This window comes from Schistosoma mansoni (assembly GCF_000237925.1).
Source record: "Schistosoma mansoni, WGS project CABG00000000 data, supercontig 0223, strain Puerto Rico, whole genome shotgun sequence".
Lineage (NCBI taxonomy): Eukaryota > Metazoa > Platyhelminthes > Trematoda > Strigeidida > Schistosomatidae > Schistosoma > Schistosoma mansoni.
In genome coordinates, this window is record NW_017386089.1 from 245790 (window position 1) to 270053 (window position 24264).

Below are 24264 nucleotides of genomic sequence, written 5' to 3' on the forward strand. Positions count from 1 at the left end.
AGGTTTAAGAAAATTAAATCCCTCTCTACCAATAATATTTATGTGTAGTGGTTTTACTAGATTTGAATTTATTCTTCCCTCTAGTTTACTAATACCTCCGAATTCGGCATCAGGCATAAACTTACTTGGAAAAATTGTAGGTAAGGGAAGCCGGAAAATTGGATCCGTAACTTTGGGAGAAGGATTGGCTTTGGGGGCTGAGTCAGACAGGCCGAGATCAGATACGTGTCGGTCCAGTTGGCAGCTGGTTTCTTTGCTGCTTTGTTTGCTTCGGTGAGCGTTGTGGTGAGGTTACAGGACTCTGACCCGGGTCGATCGTGGGCGGTTTCAGCTGTTAGTGCTGTGCAGCTAGCAACGCGCGAGGACATGTTCCACGTTGCGTTAAGCGGCTGTACTTCCATAGTCTGGCGCGCGATGGCTAACTCAGAACTGGCACGGACCAGGGGAATTCGACTGTCTAATTAAAACAGAGCATTGCGGTGTCCACTGACTGGTTTTGACGCAATGTGGTTTCTGCCCAGTGCTCTGAATGTCAAAGTGAAGAAATTCAACCAAGCGCGGGTAAACGGTGGGAGTAACTATGACTCTCTTATTGTTTTCGTTTTTATTATTTTATTTTTTACTGACATTATAACTCTTTCCCCACCTGTTTTTGTGTCCAATATCCCAACATCCTGACGGTTTACGGATTTCACGTTTCATGTTGTCTTTTTGATTATTATAATGAACATATATCACATAATTAATAAATATCCTCACACAGACACTTGTTACTTATTATAGTAAGCATATATCTTATCATTATTTTGTTACCAGTATCACTTTGTGTATATACATTTCCTCGTTCTTACTCTCTTGGTTCGAATGTTGTTATGCTTGTCTGTATGACCACAAATCTATTTCTTGGTTCAAGTTGTACTTCTGCCAGTCCTTGTCACTTTATAATTAGTCACGGAGAGGGCCTGTGAACGGTCCGTGACGCGAAATTCATTCTTCGAATTCATCCTCTTCTGCTAGGGGTTCACGAATTAGGGGCCCTCTGGCCTGTCAGTTGTGTCAACATAATCCAATAACGATGCCGGTCTCAACTAGTGCAGAAACTGACACAACCTCTACATTGCCTATTCCTGTCTCTTCTATAATCTCGTCCAACTACACCTGTCCCGATTCTTCTTCCACCTGCCTCATATGCTTTGCTGTTTTCTCTACCCACGAGGCCCTCCTCTCCCATGTCACTGCAACCCATAATGCATTTTGTCCTCCTATTCCTATCCATTGCGGTTTTCAGCAGATATTTTGTGTTCTTTGTGCAGCTCCTTTTTCATCTAACAGGGGATTGTCCCAACATATTCGTCACCGACACGTATGTGAATAGGATGAAATGGTCCAGCGATGGATCAAATCGCAGCCGGTATCACGCGTATGGTCGCCATTCGACGATGCTTCCCTCCTATCGATCGCTAGCCGTTTCTCCACGAAGAACGACCTATGCCCACATATAACCACTAAACTGACACGCAGAACAGCAGAAGCTATAAAACGACGACTCCTCCACCTCCAATGGACGAGACTATCCGCTCTTACCCCCGACGCCTCCTCACTGCATCACTCCCAACACACCCACTACCGACATTCCTACTTCCCAAGTCCCAACTACCTCTCTACCGACTCTTGAAGTCTACGAACCACCTCCTCCCAAAATGACCCTCTGGTTGACCTCAGCCATGCCCAACTATTGCTTGACGCCACAAACTCACCTAACGTATCAATGCCCCCAATACCGTAACTGTGTATCGTCTTAACACCCCTTTATGACTGGAAGATTTTATTCGTGTACAGTCGCCTTGAAGGAGATTCACGGCTGCTATCAGTAGTCTACCGACTCTTGAAGTCGGTAGAGAGGTAGTTGGGACTTGGGAAGTAGGAATGTCGGTAGTGGGTGTGTTGGGAGTGATGCAGTGAGGAGGCGTCGGGGGTAAGAGCGGATAGTCTCGTCCATTGGAGGTGGAGGAGTCGTCGTTTTATAGCTTCTGCTGTTCTGCGTGTCAGTTTAGTGGTTATATGTGGGCATAGGTCGTTCTTCGTGGAGAAACGGCTAGCGATCGATAGGAGGGAAGCATCGTCGAATGGCGACCATACGCGTGATACCGGCTGCGATTTGATCCATCGCTGGACCATTTCATCCTATTCACATACGTGTCGGTGACGAATATGTTGGGACAATCCCCTGTTAGATGAAAAAGGAGCTGCACAAAGAACACAAAATATCTGCTGAAAACCGCAATGGATAGGAATTAATAGACAAAATGCATTATGGGTTGCAGTGACATGGGAGAGGAGGGCCTCGTGGGTAGAGAAAACAGCAAAGCATATGAGGCAGGTGGAAGAAGAATCGGGACAGGTGTAGTTGGACGAGATTATAGAAGAGACAGGAATAGGCAATGTAGAGGTTGTGTCAGTTTCTGCACTAGTTGAGACCGGCATCGTTATTGGATTATGTTGACACAACTGACAGGCCAGAGGGCCCCTAATTCGTGAACCCCTAGCAGAAGAGGATGAATTCGAAGAATGAATTTCGCGTCACGGACCGTTCACAGGCCCTCTCCGTGACTAATTATAAAGTGACAAGGACTGGCAGAAGTACAACTTGAACCAAGAAATAGATTTGTGGTCATACAGACAAGCATAACAACATTCGAACCAAGAGAGTAAGAACGAGGAAATGTATATACACAAAGTGATACTGGTAACAAAATAATGATAAGATATATGCTTACTATAATAAGTAACAAGTGTCTGTGTGAGGATATTTATTAATTATGTGATATATGTTCATTATAATAATCAAAAAGACAACATGAAACGTGAAATCCGTAAACCGTCAGGATGTTGGGATATTGGACACAAAAACAGGTGGGGAAAGAGTTATAATGTCAGTAAAAAATAAAATAATAAAAACGAAAACAATAAGAGAGTCATAGTTACTCCCACCGTTTACCCGCGCTTGGTTGAATTTCTTCACTTTGACATTCAGAGCACTGGGCAGAAACCACATTGCGTCAAAACCAGTCAGTGGACACCGCAATGCTCTGTTTTAATTAGACAGTCGAATTCCCCTGGTCCGTGCCAGTTCTGAGTTAGCCATCGCGCGCCAGACTATGGAAGTACAGCCGCTTAACGCAACGTGGAACATGTCCTCGCGCGTTGCTAGCTGCACAGCACTAACAGCTGAAACCGCCCACGATCGACCCGGGTCAGAGTCCTGTAACCTCACCACAACGCTCACCGAAGCAAACAAAGCAGCAAAGAAACCAGCTGCCAACTGGACCGACACGTATCTGATCTCGGCCTGTCTGACTCAGCCCCCAAAGCCAATCCTTCTCCCAAAGTTACGGATCCAATTTTCCGGCTTCCCTTACCTACAATTTTTCCAAGTAAGTTTATGCCTGATGCCGAATTCGGAGGTATTAGTAAACTAGAGGGAAGAATAAATTCAAATCTAGTAAAACCACTACACATAAATATTATTGGTAGAGAGGGATTTAATTTTCTTAAACCTATGGGTTCTGAGTATCCTCATTTACATGGATTACCTAAAATTCACAAATCAAACATTCCTTTACGCCCAATTTTATCAATGTGCCGATCATCTACATGTAACTTAGCTAAATGGCTAACAAAATTGCTGGATCCTATTCGAAAACGCTTATGTAGGTATTCTGTGAAGGATTCTTTTGAATTGGTCGATCATTTAGGTGATATTAATATGAAGGGAAAGACAATGTGTTCATTTGACGTGAATTCCTTGTTCACAAGTGTACCTTTGAAAAATACTATTGATATATTATGTGACTACATATCTTTAAACAACCTTAAAGTACATGTCCCTTTAGAAATTCTTAAAGATTTACTACTATTATGTACTGACAAAGTTCAGTTCACTTTTGAAGGCGAATACTTTCGCCAGATCGATGGGGTTGCTATGGTTAGTCCGTTAGGACCGTTATTACCAGATGTGTTCATGACACATGTTGAAAATCTGGTTGAAGGCTTAATCGAAAACGATATCTTAGTTGTCTGTGAAAGAAAGGAGGATATGAACTATTTGTTGAATAAACTTAACACTATTCAAAACCACATCAGTCTCTCATGCGAAAAGGAGAAGAACGACCAGCTTTTCTTCCTGGATATACTTCTAAATAGACGAGAAGATGGCTAAATCGAACGATCCATTTTTCGAAAGCCAACGTGGACAAAATTGGTACCTGTTGCTTTAAGCTGTAATGCGTTGTCCACTAGGTAACAGTTTAAATAGCCACTTACTAGTTCACTGAGTATGATTTTTATGCGAAACTGTTTCTACTAACCTACCTTTTTATTTAGGACTGAAATTCGGCTAATGAATTAATTTAAATTTTACAAATTAATATTGGCTCAGTGTCCGCCCATTCTCTCCACTTGCCAACAAAGATTGACCTTATTTCTGTTTTGAATATCAACAACCATATGGTATAAACCTTTACTAACAATCATAGTAACTGTTATCTTGTTGAAATGTTAATTTTGCACATTGTGAAGCAACATTAAATTCAATTTTGAATCGGTAGTATCAGTCGATAGACAGTCATCAATCCACATTTCAACATGATTTAAATTTTTTCCGTTATTATAATACGCAACAATTTTTGTCTGTTCGTGGTTCTACCGTTCTACAACATTGTTTGCCTGATTCACATTCGTTGAGAGATTTATGCATATCAATTCATTGTTTAGCTAACATAGTAAATTAAAGCGCTGGAGTTAATCAATCAATCAGCCATATAGATAGGACCTCACAAGCATACGCATTGGTCCAGGCTGCCACACTGTACATCAGCACAGCGAAAGGTAATCGATGAAATATAAAGCATGAGATAGAAAGCTATATTAAGAACAGTAGATGTTTTAATATACAAAGTACAGTTTGGCAAGAACGAACCCCATCGGGGGAATGGAAGGTTACAGATTATACTGAATTTGAAATTTACAGAATTATAAAAAATGAATACAAATCCGCCACTGTGACCTATTTGGCGCTATACCATCCAATTAAAATGTTGTAATTGGATTTGTTTTTCAATTTTTTAAGATACGGATGCAGAGTCTGCATAGTTTTGATCTGGTATTGTTGAGTGACGATTCGTAGTTTATGAGTTCTAGATTGATATCATGTAGCTTCATTCAATAGTTTGTAGACTTGTGTTTCCCAACTTGATTGTAAGTTCAAGATCTCTTTTGTCCCGAACTAATTGGATCAACCAGGTAGTATCTGTGACCACCACTGGTGTATTTAAAAGCCAAAAAGAAATGACACGGTTTCATAGTGTACTGAAGAATGGGATTGTAATATCTACATTTTTATTATGGATCCTTTTGTTTTCTTGCAGATATTTTGATTCACTCAAATATGAAGTAAATGCATCCCTTCTACCTTATGTATCGATTACAAATAGTGAACAGTTAAATTTCACTTTGTGGCCTGATAATCAATTAACAGCGGAATGGTCAAGTCAATTAGATTACAATAATACATTGAATCGTCTACCTTTATTCATACATGACTCAACTTATGATGAAACAATCAAAAATATGTTTACTAATTTATCACATTCAATTAAGAAATACTTCACATTACATCAGATTACTGTGTCTTTAGGAAATACTATCAATTCTGCTATTACTACTAACAATACTAGTAATGATGGTCGTAACAGTGAAACATTGTCGACAGTTTATGGAATTGGTTTGTCACTCCCTCATTATTCACATATTATTCCCATCAATGATCAAAATGACAATGACAACAATACTATGAAATTACAGCCTCAATTTGATAAAATACGTATTGTAATTTTAGCTGGTCTAAATAGTAAACAGTTAATTTCTACAGAAATCGCTATTCGTCTACTACGTCATTTACATTCAGGTAAGTTTTCTTCTTCTTCTTATAATGCTAATAACAATTAATAATAAATTTATTTTTGTTACATCCCAAGGAGTAGAAAAATGTATTCCCGACGTTTCGTGACTTAATGTAGGCCACTTCTTCAGAGTAAATAAGTCGTCGAAGCTTAATTAACACAATTGTTAAATGATACAAAGGAAACTATTATTATTATTACTATCTCAATAAAATCTGTTATCAATAACAGATTTAACTGCCGAAAATACTAAGTATTCTTATAAAACAATGCCACAATTCAGATACAACTAACAACTTATGATGTATCCCAACTAAGATATAAGGAAAGTTTTATAGTTATGGTTTGAACTGAAATATGAATTTTTCTAAGTGAAAGTATTACCAGTTTTAGATTTATTTATGTAAAATTGTATTGCGCCTAGTTCTGCTGTCGTTACATTCTTACAGTTAGATAATATACACTATTGAAATTGCCTATAAATCTGTGTTATTATAACTTTTTGGGTTACATATTCTTTCATTCATTCACTACAACTTGACTGTTGTGCTAATTATTGCTAGTTTATTGGTTGTACTTGGCGTTTGATCGAAGTAAATTAGATTTGGGTTTACACTTACAAGCAAGTAACTTCATACTTAGTTCCTTGAATTTTGAAGTTGTTTTTTTCAACAGAACTTAATCCTTATGTACATCATCTTACTGACTATTTCATCCATCACTTATTTAGGTGAATTTAATTAAATCTATTTTATTTTACTTTCTTACCTTATCGTAGGATTAACTGCTTCGAGTCCGGATATTTGGCGTCTTTTAGCTACTAGTCAGCTACTAATATTTCCATATTTAGATCCGGTCGGTATTCATGAGTCATTACTTAGTGTAAAACAAAAACAAAATCTGATGAACCAGAGTCAGAATACTCATAAATTATCTTCAGATAATGTTGATGATCATTCGGTAGGCTTTTAATTCCTTAGTTTATTTACATTGTAATATTATTTTGTGTGTTTATGCCTACCGTTATTGGTAGGTGGAAATTATTTTTTCTAAATCCTTGATAGAAATCTAGAAATTCCCCCAACTATCCACTAACAGTCTTTATGCGTGATTAACTTTAGATTTTCAACTATCAATGAAGTTGAGTAGTGAGTGACTCGACTGAAGTTGCAAAAAACATACAAGGTCTAGTAGGTCAACTCTGGAAATTGTAAAAGTTAGTGTCTTAGACCTACTGGTTACACTGAGTGTGGCGTGGAAGTTCAAGAGCCAGATGTAATTTTGTCTGACTAGTCAGGGTCGCTAATCGTCTTATTTTATAAGAAAAGACTAAAAAAATCCCTTTTTTAATAACTGCTAATTATCGCTAATAACCATGGGAAAAAGGGCAGTTTCCGGATCACAAAAACCACGTACTGAAGAAATTTTTATCTTTAACCGGGTTTTACATTAGATCTACTTATCGACATCCGATTAGCTATATCCCTTGACTTGAAGGCGGTAATATACTCTATTGGTAAAAAGGGCTTGTCGCAGTTTGAAGGACGTACAGAAGAAGTACATCATTCTCTTGAAGGCTCTTTACCTGAACATTATTAGTCTTGTCATAGTTCACGAGGAATATTGACTGCATCAAGTTGTACTTCTCAACGTTATTTGCTTTCCCAACCTTTATTTAATTCTTCAAAAGTTAATACTTCATTCCATTTAAGAATTAAACGTCTGAATAAATTTCTACACACAGGCTACATATCTAATTTGTCAAATCATACTGATAAAATATAGAGTCTTCTTTGAACACATTATGTCAATATGTGAGAATGAATAGTCAGATACATTTCTAACCTGCCCACTTAGTTTCCGTTGAGCAACTACTACCTACAATGTTTCTTGATTTGTTTAATCATTGAAATCCTGTTGATATTAGTTCGACATACTCTTAATTCGTTTCTCTTTATGTACTTGTTGAAAAGAGTGGTCATGTTGTTTTCACCTTTTTTCCCTCTCACCACAGGTTACTGTAGCACCAACTGAAAACGATGTTTCAGATTTTCTTTTTCGTATTATTTTATGGTATATTTTGTTTTATACAAGTCAGTGTTTATTTTATGTCTGCATATTTGACTTTGTGGTTTACGGCATGTCGTTGAATGGTCTTTTGTTTTTACTATATTTTAAAAAAAAATGGTTGTGCGCGTACGCGTGTTCGCATAGCATTTGCTATGGGGGTGAAGAATTTTAATTCACTTATTAAGTTCTCTTTAAAAATACGCATAACTATCCACTTGGGAATAGGTTTTGATCATTAGCCTATATTGAAACCTCCAGTTAACGTTTTACTAGATAATCAATTAATTTGGATAATAGCCTACATTAAATGAGTGAGTGAAAATTAAGAGATACTCGATCATTTTTAAAAGTTTTAATGATTTGTCACTTTTTCAGTGATTCTAAATTTCATTAGCCATACAACTGCCCGTTCTTCGTTTTATCTACATGGTACTAATCAATGTAATGTTCAGTTGTGACTGTTTCATATCGTATTCTATTAGTCAGATTGAAAAAAAGGTTACAAAATATGACATTATTTATTAGACAGTGATCAGTTAATATGAAAATATATCAGTCTAACAAATTACTAATTTGTGACTCAAATAACTTAGTGATAGCACCGTCTGACTAGGACAATAAGTAACGCGTATCCAAATCTCTCAATAGGCGTCAGTTTCATAAGGATTTCTGGTAATACCTATTGATCACAAATGCTACCTGGCATAAAACTTAAGTTAAGAACTTCCAGTTTGTTGCATCCACCTACTCAGCACTACATTCAAGATGCATTAAAAAGCTAAATTTTTGATATATATATATATATATATATATCACATGTATTCGTTTTCCAACTCATTATCATGATTTTAGCTAGACCACCACTGTACACTTCGAAGCACTGGACAGCCGTCTCGTCTTAGTATGGAATTTCTGGACGGTGCATATCCACAATCCTCCCCCCGGATCAAATCCAGGACCTTCCATCTTGAGTGCAAATGCCTAATCTCTAGACCACTGCTCCGGCATCCAACTGTGTTAATGTCTAACTTAAATCAATTCGTGATATTGCGCGACCATTCTCTATTGCATGTGGTGATGCACTGTCTCACAACCAATATGGTAGGACTTCAGTGGTTATGGCATCTCACTATAACCAGAGGAGTTACTTCTGAAGCTAGCCACTAATGACTACCGATTCTGATTAAAAAACGATAAATTAAAGGTGTGGCCGCGAAGGCGCTTTTGTTTTTGATGTTTCATAATGGCGTTTACTTCCAAAAGAAGCTGATTGAAAGCAAGTATATCATAGTGGAGAGACATTTAAGAACGTTGTTTAAAAAACACACTTAGTTTAGATTAGAAACGAAGAAAGCATTATACAATGAGCAATGGGATTATGTAGCAACATAAAAATGGATTTAGTGTTAACAAACTTAATTTAATTATTGTAAAGAATGGATTCACTTTTGTATGTGTATGTAGTTGATGCTAGTCGGAAGTAAGCCAATACTCAGGACTAAATAATCATGACATTACTTACTACTCACTGATCAATGACTATACATGTATACATTGTCTTGATAACCATAATATAATAATAGGGTCCATGTATCATTTTTGTGTACAATCACAGTATGCATAACTAGCGACTTTTCTTTTTAAACTGAGAGTCATTTAGAACCTTCATACCGAAGTAGTAAACGTTTATATACAGTATTTTGAAGTAATTTTTAAATTAGCCTAGCCACGTAACAACATCTCGCACCACTGATATATATCGGGTTCATCAAAAGAGGTAAACAACAAATACGTTTTGTCTTAGTTTCTTGGTTTTTCAGTATGATCTCAGTTTGTTATTTGTCTTTTTTTCATCGATCTGTGTTTGCGTGTGTGTTGAACAATATTTTTTTTATTGTTTTGTGTCAAATTTTGCTAATGAAGTTATTTATATGGTTCAATTGCTTTTCACTATCTCTATATTTAATTATTATTATTATTAGCTTTATTCAATATTATATTTTTGGTACAATATAGAATTCTCAGCACAAAGTACTTCAACAAGTTTCCGTTTCTTACTTCTTCGTCCTTCCTGACGATAAATATTGAGTGATCGCCAGTTAGAAGTTAGCAGCCCAGTCAATCGACATCTGGATAATGTACATTCTTCTTGCTGCATATTGCCAGCAACCACGATATCTCTGATTAGGCCTTCTGTAGCCTTTACAGCGGAAGGTCTTACACTTTTCAGAAACGCACCTGAATAGGTTGTGCGAATAATAGGCATAATGATGTATTAAAACAAAAAAATTAGATAACTTGTTGAAATATCTAGATGATAGGAACAGGTAGCCCAGATGTTTAAACAGGCCGCTACATAATGATGAAGTTCTCATTTGTATTTCCTCCCCCCTTTTTTTTGCTCGATTCTAGAATCCAATATTTGACAATGAAAATTTTCAAAAGATAACTCGTGAATTTCAACCACACTTAATTATTACTCTTGAATCGAACAATTCAATAAAATGTTCAATAAGAAATACAACAAATATTAATAATGTCCAACGAAACCAACAACTACCTCTTACTGCAATTCATATACCAAGAGATTTAAATAAAGAAATTTCAAATATTGATCTATTTGATAATTTAGCCATTGGTTTCATTTCGACAGTGAAATGTTCTACTAAATATTCATTTCACTGTACTGAAACATCACAAGATATGAATAGTATCTGTATGTTTATTTGTTGTGTTTTTTTAAAACGTTGGTTTTTTCAAAAAAAAACCGATTGAAAAATCTGTTTATAACAATTGATAATAATGTGCTACTTTTGACTGTTAGGTAATACATTTAAATAAGAATGCATTTTTAGTGAGACTACAATTTATGAACGACCTTTGAGCAACGCTAAAATTACCTTGGAATGTCCACTTACTTACTAGTGTTAAATGAGGGTCACAGATAAGTGTGAGGAATTAAGATTAGGATTTACAGTTGAACGTTAAAGTTAGGAATTAGATTTAATGTTTTAATCACGACCTGACATCTGCTATAATGCCAAAATGGTATTTGGCCAAATGAATGAATGAATTTTACTCCAGAATTTAAGACCTGCCATCTTGAGTCTGAATGGTTCGTCCACAAATTATAGTCTCGCTACGCTTTTTAGTCGTGGCCAAATAAATATCACTCTGAATCTTTTGCATATACATGTGTATAGTACTACTGTTTAGTCACATATATCCTGGTTTTAAATGTAGTCTACAGATAAGAATATGAGATTTCAGTGCTGGATTTAATTTCGAATTTGCCAGAATAATTAATTCTCAAGTGGTATGTTCAACCTCTAAAGATTTTGTTTTATCATGGATTTAGCTGTGAAGCTTTGCTTATCTGTACGTCTGAATGATGTCTAGAAAATTAAAATGGAGGTTCGCTGTTGAAGCAGCCAAGTTTAGAGAACACTAAATTCCGTAAAATATATGTACCATTGCCATGTGGCAATGCTTATATTTATATATAATAGCACGCTTTGACTTAACAAATCTAGTCCCATTACATTTTTTATTACATTACATTTTTATTTGAACTACTAGTATATTTCTGTTCTTACTGTGATTCATTCGTGTGCAATAATTTATATAATACAACGCACTCGAGATATGGTCATCGACTGCGATGTTAATGACCTGAGATCAGAAAACAATCCGAGTAGTCAACAAAATAAGTTTCTACTGATAAATTAACATGATTATCTACAAAACAGGATCATATGTCATTTGAAAAAAAGCTATTGAAAAATATACTAGTTTTGTAGATCAATTACATTTCCGTGGAGTTAAGGCTTGACTGCGAAACTTAATTCTTGCTCATTCTATCAACGCGATCATTGTTTCGTCTCATTTTACTACTCCTTAGCAGTAAATATCAATGATTCATCGAATCATACTTACCTTCAAGTCACTTTTCCATAACTTATTACTTTTAGATGTTGGATTTCAAGTAAATTCTACAATGTATACTTTTATTGTTTCTCTTTATTATGTGTGTCCATATTGTCTTCTTAATTACTCATTTGTTTATGAGAAGTTGATAAATCAGGTTGAACGATAATATATCTAGATGAAATGTAGTTAAATTTTATTACCATTTATTTCGCAACACAAAATACTTACAATTTTCAAAATGTATGGAACTGTCTAAACAGTAATAGTGTCGACAAATTTTGTTACAGAAGAATAAGTTGATTATTTAACAAGTACAGGTTAATATATTCAGCTTTGTTGTATATTGCTTAGTTGAGGTATGACGATACTACATAGTTGTCCAAGTGAGATGGAGTAGAGCGAAGTTCGTGTACACGACCTGTTGTGTGGTAGTCGAATGATTCGATCATTGCTAAATGTTATTAATATTCATTAATTTTTCGCTGTACATCATATGTGACTAACCCAAATGAACAATCTATGTTTTCCCATCAATCATCACATATTAATACGTTTTATAGGTAAAATAGACTAGTATACTCTAATGAATGGAAAGCATGAGCTTTCCTTTCTTTTCGTTCTCATTTCATGCTTCTTTGGTACCTACGTTGTTCTCTGCATATTTCATTTTTGTATATGTATATTTTTTCATGTTATTAGCATCTTCTGAAAAGCGTTTGTTGGATTTGTTCACTTCACCATTCTTATCCTCCTCGTCGTTGTCAGCATCATATGTACCCTCTCATTCTTCTCCCGTAACTTCCAGTGATAATGGTCGCATAGGCGAGATCAATAGTAATCATAATGAACCTTTTATTTTACGTCTGGGAACAGGTTGTCACCTTCAGTATCTATCGAACGGTTCATATTTAGATGCCCAACAATTACCGGAACTATGGCATTCTACACTGATTGGTTTAAACAAATTATTTTCATCCGTTCGAAATTGTAAGTATATAATAAACATTTTTAAATACCCATCTAGGCAATCTGTTTATCTGTTATAATTATTAATGTTCCTTGATTTTTATTATCTTGCTAAAACTAACTCTCGCAGTGTAAGTCACTGAACATGTAGTTTTATTTTAATTTCTATAAATATTCTTTTGACTCGTTAAAATAGATTATGGATTACTTTAGATCCTTTAAGTTTTTCTTTTCGAGTCGCATTTATGCCTAATCTTTTATACGGCTACTGATGTTGTTACTACTTGTGCTACTACGGCGTATGTCTTGGTAATGTTAACTCACTTTGTTGATTTGATGAGACCAATTTAACCGATGTATATACGTATCAAGTTCTGCATTGCATTTGACCAAATGATTGACTGTCCTTTTTTAAAAGTCTTTCTTTTTATCAATCTTATTTTTGTGCATTATTTTAGTATCATTCTGTGGTCAAATTTCGATTGAATCCGGTCCACTGACATCAGATCTGGTAACTCGTTTAATTGAACATCGTCATTGGGTTCCAGTTCCAAGTTCACAAATTATTTTGCAACCTGCTATGCATTTTTTTCAGCAGTCCAATAAGTCTAACAGTGATGGTTCAAACAGTAGTAGTAAATGGTTGTCCGTGAAAATTAATTCTTCAACTGGTCGTTTTTGCGAGCTTATTCCTCCAGGTAGTTTATTATAAGGTTTCTTTTTGGTTACTTAACATGAATTCGGATGCAATTAGTTGTATATGGTTTCTAGAACTTGGTACATTCAATCATTTATACAGTGATGAAAATATAGGACCTGGAACAACTGTGGATTTTATCATTTTTAAAATTTCACTTAAACACATAAACATTGGTAAAAAAAGCAAACTCTACACAATAAAAATGAGATTGTAAAGAGATAGAGAATGGAAGGTATAATGAAAAAGAACAAAGTGAACAGAAATTAGTGTATGAAAGTGGAATAATAATAGTAATAATAATGATAGGGGCATCAGTTCAGTTAACAAGAATACAACCACAATCGAATCTTTCAGTTGAAGAAGTTCCTCTCACTTATATGAACAAATTAAAAAAAAGTTACCACAGGACTACCACTAACTTCTCTTCTGAGCCATGTCTGACAACCTCTCAAGCCACTAGCATAGTGTTGCCACTGAACGTCAGCAACCTATCGGAGACAACGATGATAAAACACGGAGAGTCGCTTAACATCGTCAACTCAGAGAGGCCAGGTTTCACAACCATCGACGTTGTAAATCCGACCTTTTACAGTTAGACTAACATCACGAAGGCGCCAGAGATGACCTAGATTGACATAAGCTAGTTTGACTTTCATTATCACTCACGCCACCACCCCTTACTTACTTACTTATTTACTTACTTACTTACGCCTGTTACTCCCAATGGGGCATAGACCGCCGACCAGCATTCTCCAACTCACTCTGTCCTGGGCCTTCCTTTCTAGTGCTATCCATGGTTTGTTCATTATTCTCATGTCTGTCTCCATTTCTCGGCGTAATGTGTTCTTTGGTCTTCCTCTTCTCCTTTGGCCTTCAGGATTCCATGTCGGGGCTTGACTGAGGTCTTAGGTAGAATCTGGGAACTGGACTTAATTCTATCTGACTGGTCCCAATCACTGATTGTGCCAGTCTATAAGAAAGGACAAAAGTCCTCTTGTGACAATCACAGAGGAATCAGTTTGACTAATATAGTGTCTAAAATATTAGCTTCAATAGTACTTCAACACCCTAATAAAGCTCGTGAAGAGCAGACTAGAGAAAACCAAGCTGGTTTTCGACCTGGACGTGGTTGCATAGACCAGATACTCACACTACGTCAGGTCCTAAAACATAGACATACATTCAGATGTCCCACAATAGTAGTATTTCTCGACTTTAAGGCAGCATTTGACTCCGTTGATCGTGAGGTTCTATGGCAGTGTTTGTCACTGAAAGGAGTACCAAAGAAGTACATTAACATTATAAAGACTCTCTACTCGAAGATAACTGGCAGAGTTAGAGCCTATGGCGAACTGTCATCAGAATTGGTTACCTCAAGTGGTGTTCGTCAGGCCTGTCCACTCTCTTCATTCTAGTTTAACTTTATCGTATACGTGCTATTAGTAATAACACTTTTCTCGTCCAAATTTAGAGGGGTTGAACTTCTAACAGAAGACTCACTCGTTGACTTAGAATACGCCGATGACAGTTCTATTTGGTGAAGACGCTGACAAAATGCAGTCTTCTGACCACTATAAGCAACAATGCGTGCATGTTCAGGATGCGATTCTTCCCCTCGAAGTGCAAAATGTTACCTCAGGATTGGGTTGCATCGCAACCTGAACTAATGATAGGGAGTGAAGTAGTAGAGCGTGTTGACAGCTTCACTTATTTTGGGGGTCTCATCAGCCCTTGTGGTCTGGTGTGTAATGAAATCTCAGCACGGATATAGAAGGCTCGTCTAGCTTTCGCCAACTTGCGTCATTTATGGTGTAGGCGAGGTATCCGTCAAGTAACCAAAGGATGGGTTTACTGTGCAACATTTCGTTCCGTCCTACTTTATGACAGTGAAACATGGCCGGTAAGTGTAGAGGATATTCGTAGGTTTTTATTTATTTAAACACATAAATATTGGTACAAAGGGGCACCAGATATATATGCGCTATGCAAATACCATTTGATTTGTGTGAGGGCTGTTATACTGACCGGGTGCCCAAACCGAAGCAGTTGGTTTTTTTAAGGGGCCACACCTCGAGCCTTTGACCTAAAGGTCTAATCCATAAGGCAGTGGAGTATCATGAGGAGATGCAGTCCCATGGTAGTCGGTGACCAACAATTGATTCATACGCCATTCGTTCCTTCAGGATACTGGAGCCAGCCCATGTGCACCATTGGTTTGGAATCAAGGTTTTCCAACTCCCCTAGGTGGACTTTCCGTGTCCACCAACCCGGCTAAAGCTCGGGACATTCGCTTTTCGTCCTCTAAATTTCGTAAAGAACAGTAATGCCACTAGAAGGCAGTGAGTAGGACTTCCCTGGCAGAGGCTATATACGCAAGGCCATGTGAGAGCATTTCGAGAGGGAGAGCGGACTCCCTGCTAGTATTCGATCATAGGTGTCTTCGAAGCATTGCTCGTATATCCTGGGACCACCGAGTAAGTAATGCAGTCATTAGGAAACGGGTACTAGGCAAGGATGGCAAGTCGATTGATGAAGTAGTGAAACTTCATCAGTTGAGATAGCTGGGACACGTGTTACAACCACCGACTGTCCCGACGTGCAACGTTTTTTGGTGTAGGAGTAGGTTGGAAGAAAGCTAGGGGCGGCCAGACCAAAACATGGCACAAGCCTATGAAGTCACTGACTAGTGAATTGAGTCATGTTGGTAGGTGTAGACTACCTAGTTGGGTTCCGCGAGATGATAACAATTGAAGAGAATGATGGTATGGTATATTATGAGGTCTAATTAATTTGTCTGTTCATGCTATGTTTGAAGAGATTATGAGTTCATCTAATCTGTGAACGGAACAAAGATTTAGTGACACGATGATTAAATCAGATAACTATTCCAATGAATCCCAGCCCCACTAACTAGAGAGAGAAGTCCAAATTGAGGAGAGGGAAATATATTTTACAAGCAGCCAAAAGCACGAGCAACAACGATGACCTTAGTTGGTAATACAATCATTTATATATTGATCCGTACACCCATTTTGATTATTAATTAGAATAAAATCACATATATGAAAAATACTTACAGTCATAACAAATCATATGTTTAGTATAGTTCATGTTAACTTAATACAAGAATATCGTATTTTATTCACAATAAAATGTCATACGGGAAAATAAAGCAAACACTATACTGAGTAATCAATATAATTTTGACTTTTCATCCCGTCATATCAGTTCACCACATCCCTAATGATTATTTTAGGTACATATCTTATGTTCGCTGCAGCTGGACCAGAAAATTCCACTTTTGATGTTGCTTATGAACAGGTAGCTATGGCTCTTTCATTCCATGTGGATCGTTTTAACGGAAGATCACACATTCATCTTAAAAGAGAATTGAATGAAATTAATTTTAATGGTCCAGATGATATCTATGATCACATGCGTAATCATACTGCTGAATCGTGTGGTAAAATGTTTTCGATTGGTCACTCGCACTTAGTAAGTCAGTATATTCACTGATTGATATATTTCGGCAAGGTTATATTTGTATTCATTATTCATCCGAAGCTAAAAAACCTGTTCCGTACTTGATAATTTTTGTACCTTGATCGACTAACTTTAAACATTTGTTTTATTTGAAAATGATTTTCTTCATGAACTAAAGTTAAAGTAGAGAACTATTAAGGTTTAGGGAACACTGAAAAATTCGTCTCGTCCCTGAATTTTTCATCAGTATCCGCACATTGTCATTCCATCAGTGGACGAACCCAGAAATTTTATGTATTGTGTTATGAGCGTTACTTTTGAACTTCTTGGTGAGAATCTGATGGCTTACAGAGAGCGAGAAAGATGTTATATCTACAAATAACGTGATTGATTCCACCCGTTACGGTCTCTCTCTCTTTATATATATATATATATATATATATATATCCCAGCGGTACTCAGTACTCTTGATTCTTTTTTATCTTGTGCATTCCTCTTGCAATATTTTCATTATGTTTATATTTTGATTACAACTGATACCATTTATAAAAACTTTCGTCTGAATTTGATCGAATAGTTTCACAGTGTTTGGGCGCCGAGTTGATGTGAGACATTACAGAGTAAGGATGTATTTGTAAATGAATTTTCGTGTTATTTTTATTGTTCCAGTTAATTGTTTAACTTATTCACATAAGACAACTGATTAGAACCATTGAATGTATTTGCTGTTATTTAGATAGTAAGAGATAGATAAAATGGAAGTAGGATAAATTGAAATTCACGTGTCATTCTAAATGCGAAAATGTTTTTCACTAGGCTAATAATTTACACTATACTCAATGTGTGTCCTATTCACTTCCAACGTCTTTTCCTAATTTCCTCTTCAGATGGAAGCTGGTTTGTTCTCTTCCTCAGTAGGCTGTTACTGATAGCATCCAGCCGACGGACATTGAGTATCTTACGTAGACTATTGTTTATAAATACTTGTACCTTTTTGATGGTGGTTATGGTAGTTCTCCACATTTCAGCTCCGTACAGTGGAACTGTCTTGATGTTGGTATTGAAGAGTTTGATTTTATTTCCGCTTCTGTTGTTTTCCTCTCCTACTTGGCTGTTGTTAACTTGAGCAATTCGGGCAAGTACATCTTCAAATTATGTATTGCGTCACATACAACTGATTATGTGATTCTGCAGTTAGGTGTGTCCTCAGAGCTAGTCTCTACGGAGCATAAAACTTGATCCAAGAGAGATTGCATATGCCTACTGTTACGGCGTCTCAAAAATAAAGACGATACACCACCAATCTGTTGGCCTCTAGTTTATAACTATTCTCCAGCTGATGTCAATTCGTAACGAAAACTATCTGTAGGTCAAACGGCTCTCGAAATTATAAGCAAAGGTGGATAGTGGCTAGCAATGGGAAGCAGGACGCGCTTTTCGTCCTATTTGGGACGCACAGGATGCACATGTGCCAATAAGACTGATCGGTTACACTCCTAAACATCAGTGGAAAGATTCAAACAAACAATACAAAATGAACTTGCACTTCACCCTATTGCACATTCTGGTGACTATCAGGACTCAGTAGCTAAGTGGATGACGCGATGGCGTTGGAAGCGAATGGTATTGGGTTCGATTCCTAGTGTGAACATCAACTCTGGGGTGTAGGTACATCTAGCTGATGAGTCCTAAATAAGATGAAGTGTGCGTCCTTAATTACACTGCTAACCATCATCCATCTCTGCTTATGATGCTTGTGGTTGAAGGTGATATCGAGGCAATCCACACAGTAGGCACATATGCTAATAAGAGACTGACCAATAGCAGTCCTAAAGATCAATGGGAAGATTAAAACAAACAATGCAAAATGAGTTTCCCAAAATACTCAAGGTAATCTTTTTTTCAATTAATTATCTTCCTCTGTGCTCTGAAGAAAGGCTTCGTCACACATACACAAACGTCTACTTTATTTGTGGTAGTCTGGAAGTTGAGCTACCAACATTTGTTGCTTTTACCTAATGGTAAACTCTACTAAGTAAAAGCGATTACACTGTCATTTTATTTATCTTGTTATATATTATTAAAAAAACTCTTTCATCATAGCAATATGAGAAAAACAAATTGTTTACATCGTGAACATAACTTAGACAACTATTTCAAACCGTGAAGTACTAGAAAACTGTTTTGTCCTTGTAATGGGACTCTTCAATAATTCACATTCGCGACCACACTAAAGATCAAAGCCAGATATAATGTAAACTATAAAATTCAACAATCCTCACTAACTCCCCATTATTAAAAATATTAGTGTGGTTTCAACAGGAATTTCTCTCTGACATCTATTTGCTATTACAGTAATCTCACTTGAATAATCGCATATTAAAAATATCATGATGCTACTTACTATTCACAGCATCAAAAGTTCCAATTCAGTCTTTCATTTTATTATCCATGTTTATGGAATTAAAAAAGTGCTAATATGTAATCTGTGTGTGCTTGTCATTTGGATATATATATATATATATATATATATATATATAATATACTGAGTCTCATGTGTTGTTTCTTTTTCTAAATGAGTTCTTGTTCCACTTTTTGTCATGGATGTGATCTCATTAAAATCACAATTTAGTGGGTATATATAGATTTGATTGAAAATTTATTAATTCACAAGCTTAATTTTATAGAAAAACGATGGATATACAACTTTTCTCATTATTTTTTACATTAGCTAGCAACAAGGTATTGTATGTATGTGTCAATAAAATAGATCTGTTGTTGCTAATACTTTAAACATATTGAACGAATCAGCGTAGAATCTGGGAGAACATTGATGTTTGTCAAATCCTAGCTTTTATATCATAAGACATGATTACGTGTTTGCTCTGTGACTTTATCAGTTTTCAGAATATCTTTTCACACCAACTTACTGTGCTAGTTAACATAAAAGTAGGTGTTGTGCTGTGCAGTGTCCGATTCTTATGATGATGTGCATGTTTCCCATATTCAACCGGTTATTTGAGTGAGAAGAAAGCTTTGTTGGTGGGATATCTGTACAATGACATATGTATACACATATCTTAGATATTTAAGTCATTTGTTCAACCAATGATGTATTTATCCTTCCTTAGGAAAGGAAGCCGAACCTTGATCACTAGCACGGGATTATCATTTGTCTGATGTCTGATTGGCCCAATTTATCAATAGGCTTGAGAAATGGCTAGTGATGAAGGATAAAGCAAAGTTAGACTTCAGTACATCGCTGTTGATTGGGCTCGCGTCTGTGGATGTAAACTTATTGATTGGCGTCCACAAGGCAATCGTAATGTATGGTTGATATATATCATCGTACTAATCCCAAGTGTGGTTACTTATGTTGATATACATTTGTAGTAAGTTGTGTATTGTTCATAGTCTACCGATTGAAAACATCAAAACTAGTTACTTACCTACTTACGCCTGTTACCCTCTCCATCCAACTTTGTCCTGGACAATCCTTCCCAGTTGTTATTTATCCTCTTCATGTTTGATTCCAATTCTCTGTGCAGTGTGTTTTTTAGTCTTCCTATTTTCCGTTTCGCTTCAGCATTGCAAGTTAGCGCTTGATAATCTCATTGTATGTCCTATTCACTTCCAACGTCTTTTCCTAATTTCCTCTTCAGATGGAAGCTGGTTTGTTCTCTTCCTCAGTAGGCTGTTACTGATAGCATCCAGCCGACGGACATTGAGTATCTTACGTAGACTGATGTTTATAAATATTTGTACCTTTTTGATGGTGGTCATGGTAGTTCTCCACATTTCAGCTCCGTACAGTGGAACTGTCTTGATGTTGGTATTGAAGATTCGCTTTTTGATATTGGTTGACAGTTGTTTTCGGTCCCATATGTTTTTCAATTGTAGGAATTCTGCACTTTGATAATTCTTGCCTCTACGTTGGTGTTTAGTTAGAAGTGTTACTGTATTGTAGGTTACTTATTCTTTCACTAGTTAGAACCCGAATATTAGACTTAATTCTTGAACATCGTGTCAGTGAGATAAATCAACCCATTGTTAGAGACATGTTTATTTGCTTAATATGTGCATTATCTCAACTTAAATAAAATTAAGTTACTGAAGAACAAAATGTATGATATTTTAGGTGGTTTACTGATACATTGATTTCAATATTTAACTCATGACATAGCCTATATCATGGACTGTTTTAATGATATTGCCATATTTTATTCGTGTAGCATATGAGATATTGTACGTTGAACCATTACATTTGAAGTTCTGTGGTGTTAATAGGATGTATCCGAATTAAACATCTGTACTTCAGATTGATGGACAGTAAAATCAGGTTTGGTTTAATTCATGTTGTTTGATGTAAGTAACCCCCTTGAATAGTTTATTCTCTTTTTTCTGAACGAATCTGTGTAAATGACTGAATATCATCATATTTTAATGTTAGATTGATTACGATAGTGTGGTGTATTTCATGTAATCCAGAAAAATCGTGGTATAATAATGGGGGAGGGCGTAATTGTGTTCTTTGTTTATTCGTGTTGTTCACTGTATTTCCATTTAATATTATCATATCAACTTAATGGCTTATATTGGATAAATACTATCCGATAACATGAAGAACTGTAGAGTAAACTCTATGATACAGTGATACATGCTTTCTTTACTTTCTTTGATTTTGCAATTCCATTTTTAGGGTAGACCTATTTATGCATTTGAAATTGGTCCAAAATACACCACTTTAGAATTCAATGCAGATAGTTTAAAAACATCTACAACTACTAATCTAAATACTATGATGGATTCTGAATTTCTTTTTGATGTGATCAATGATACATATCTTTCAAATAATTCAATGAAATATATACCGAAAATAGCTGTTATTGGCAACCTACATGGTCATGATCAACTAACACCTCAATTATTAGTTCATTTTTTAGATTTTTTATGTGATAACCGTAATAGTCAATTAGCTGTACATAGTTTACTCAATTCTGCCATAATTACTATTATTCCAATACCAAATCCTGATGGTTTGTATAAAGCGTGGAAAGACTATTCAATGTTATCATTACCTACTTGGGAAACACGTGAAGAGTTGTCATTTGATAGAGATTATTGTCATCATGCTGAAAGGTATATAATTTTATCATAATATTTTTTTCTGTTTTGTGAACACTTTTCTGTCTAAATTATTTGGAAAAATTCCTCTGGTTCAGTATTATTGTTTGAGTAATTGATTGATACGATGCTAAGTTGATGAAAACGCTCGGACTGACAATTTACTCATCAGTATAAACTATATCCCAACTCGTTAAGTCATTGTAAACTATTCGTTTGTCATGCGGTAGATTTCGTATTTCCGAATAATCAGGATTTTCCCTCATCGAGAAGACAGTGAGTAGGACTTCTCTGACATTGGCTACACACGTGTGGCAATGTGAGAGCATTTTGAGAGAGAGAGAGAGAGCGGACTATCCTAACCCTCGGCCGCACCAGGGTATTTCTGGGCTACATTGATTATAACTAATTATACCATGTTGTTGATCGTTCATTTCTTGATTTCATCATAAATACGTTTAACTGTTTTAATTAAGTTATCGTATAGCTATTGATAGTTGTTATTTCTTTGCTAAGTCTGGCTTGATTAATTTTATTTTTAATCTTATCAAGCTCTTCCAGAAGCAGTAGTAAATTGTTCACTGGCTATACAAATGGAGCTGGCATAGATTTATGGGAACAATTAATTAGTAAGTGTATCGTTAATTATTCTCTATTGATTTTTGTTACATAACTGATCATTTTCACATTCATTGTGTGGCGCATATATATCTGGTGCCCGCTTTTACCAATATTTATGTGTTCAAATAAATAAATTCACATTCGTTTGGTTAATCAGGGCTCTTTGTGAACTTCTGATAAAAACTTAGTAAACAACTCAATTTTACTTTGCTAAATCTAGTTGGACCATTGTCATTATTTTAAAGATCACTTTTAGCATCTTTTCTCGAAGATTATAAAATCTCAAGGTTACCTATGATAGTATTAATACCCTTGTTTTCTGTATATAGTTAGTTTTCCAAAACACAGTTTCTTCTATATTTTCCGTCTTCTGTTTACCGTTCACTGTCCAACAATCGAAGGTTTTGAGAAATCAAGAATTCTCTGGTAATTCAGTGTCTAGAACGTTTAATGCACACGATATATGACTACTGACTGTTAGTTTATTTATAACCACGTAGTTTATGCACCTGACTATCAGTTCGGTTTATATATCTCGTTCATATCTCTAGTGGTCACTGAGGCTAGCGACTTCAGAGCATTCGTGACTGGTTGAGTTCGATTAACATCAGTGAACTAGACCACATGAAGTTGGTTGACATAATGCAGTTGTCCGACGTTTTCTCAATTCCATTTGTAAAACCTTGTTCGACAAAGTATAATGTGTTAATGAACTTTTGTTTTTGGTTACCAGACATTTTATGTTCCACCATTCCATTGTATATTTCTGTAACTTTAGCTCATTAAAGGGGTTTCTCGCTTCCCGCGATATGCTTTTAAACTAGTCTTTTCTGATTCCTTGCGATTATTTGTAACCTATTCTAGATGGGTTATTGGCAATGAGTTTTAATTTATTTGGGCCTCAGACGTCGTATGTAAACAACACAGGATGTGAAATAAATAAATAAGTATCAAATTTGACATGCATCAATGTTGTGATCATAAAAGAAGGCGAATTAAAAGAAATACCAACACTTTTTTTTTGCTATAAAATAGAAAATTTATACAACCTTAGAGGGAAATCAAAAAATCAATGGGACCACCCAAAAGCAACTAAGTTTGAAATTAATATCATCCATTGTTCACTTGTTTTTCATCGTCTCAAATTTTCCGACAATAGTCTTTTTATCACCCTGTACAGCTCACTAACTTTATGTATTGATATCAGATCTTGTCTTGCTCATCCTTAGCCCTTTTTCAACTAATTCAACGTCTAACGGGCGTAGCACTGCGGAGAGTAGTGGTGATAGTACATATCTAAATTTATGTAACATGGATCTTAATTTATTTTAGTGAAGCAAAACGTAACCTGTTAAATCCAATCAGGTTTTCAGATCAAACGAACACTCGTACACAAATAAATGAAGTGAT

General features: G+C 35.9%; 1 protein-coding gene across 1 annotated transcript in view; it reads left to right on the plus strand.

Annotated features, from left to right (window-relative positions):
- Positions 1 to 24264, plus strand: part of Smp_159890 (metallocarboxypeptidase D peptidase unit 2 (M14 family)) — a gene marked incomplete at its 3' end in the record, with an annotated part of 42773 nt that overhangs the window by 9957 nt on the left and 8552 nt on the right. Inside the window, exons 8-15 of the mRNA XM_018792009.1 lie at positions 5427 to 5965; positions 6739 to 6920; positions 10443 to 10746; positions 12660 to 12947; positions 13385 to 13624; positions 16883 to 17121; positions 21809 to 22248; positions 22786 to 22862. Of these exons, the coding sequence (XP_018647280.1) occupies positions 5427 to 5965; positions 6739 to 6920; positions 10443 to 10746; positions 12660 to 12947; positions 13385 to 13624; positions 16883 to 17121; positions 21809 to 22248; positions 22786 to 22862 (2309 nt within the window). The remainder of the gene's footprint in view (positions 1 to 5426; positions 5966 to 6738; positions 6921 to 10442; positions 10747 to 12659; positions 12948 to 13384; positions 13625 to 16882; positions 17122 to 21808; positions 22249 to 22785; positions 22863 to 24264) is intronic.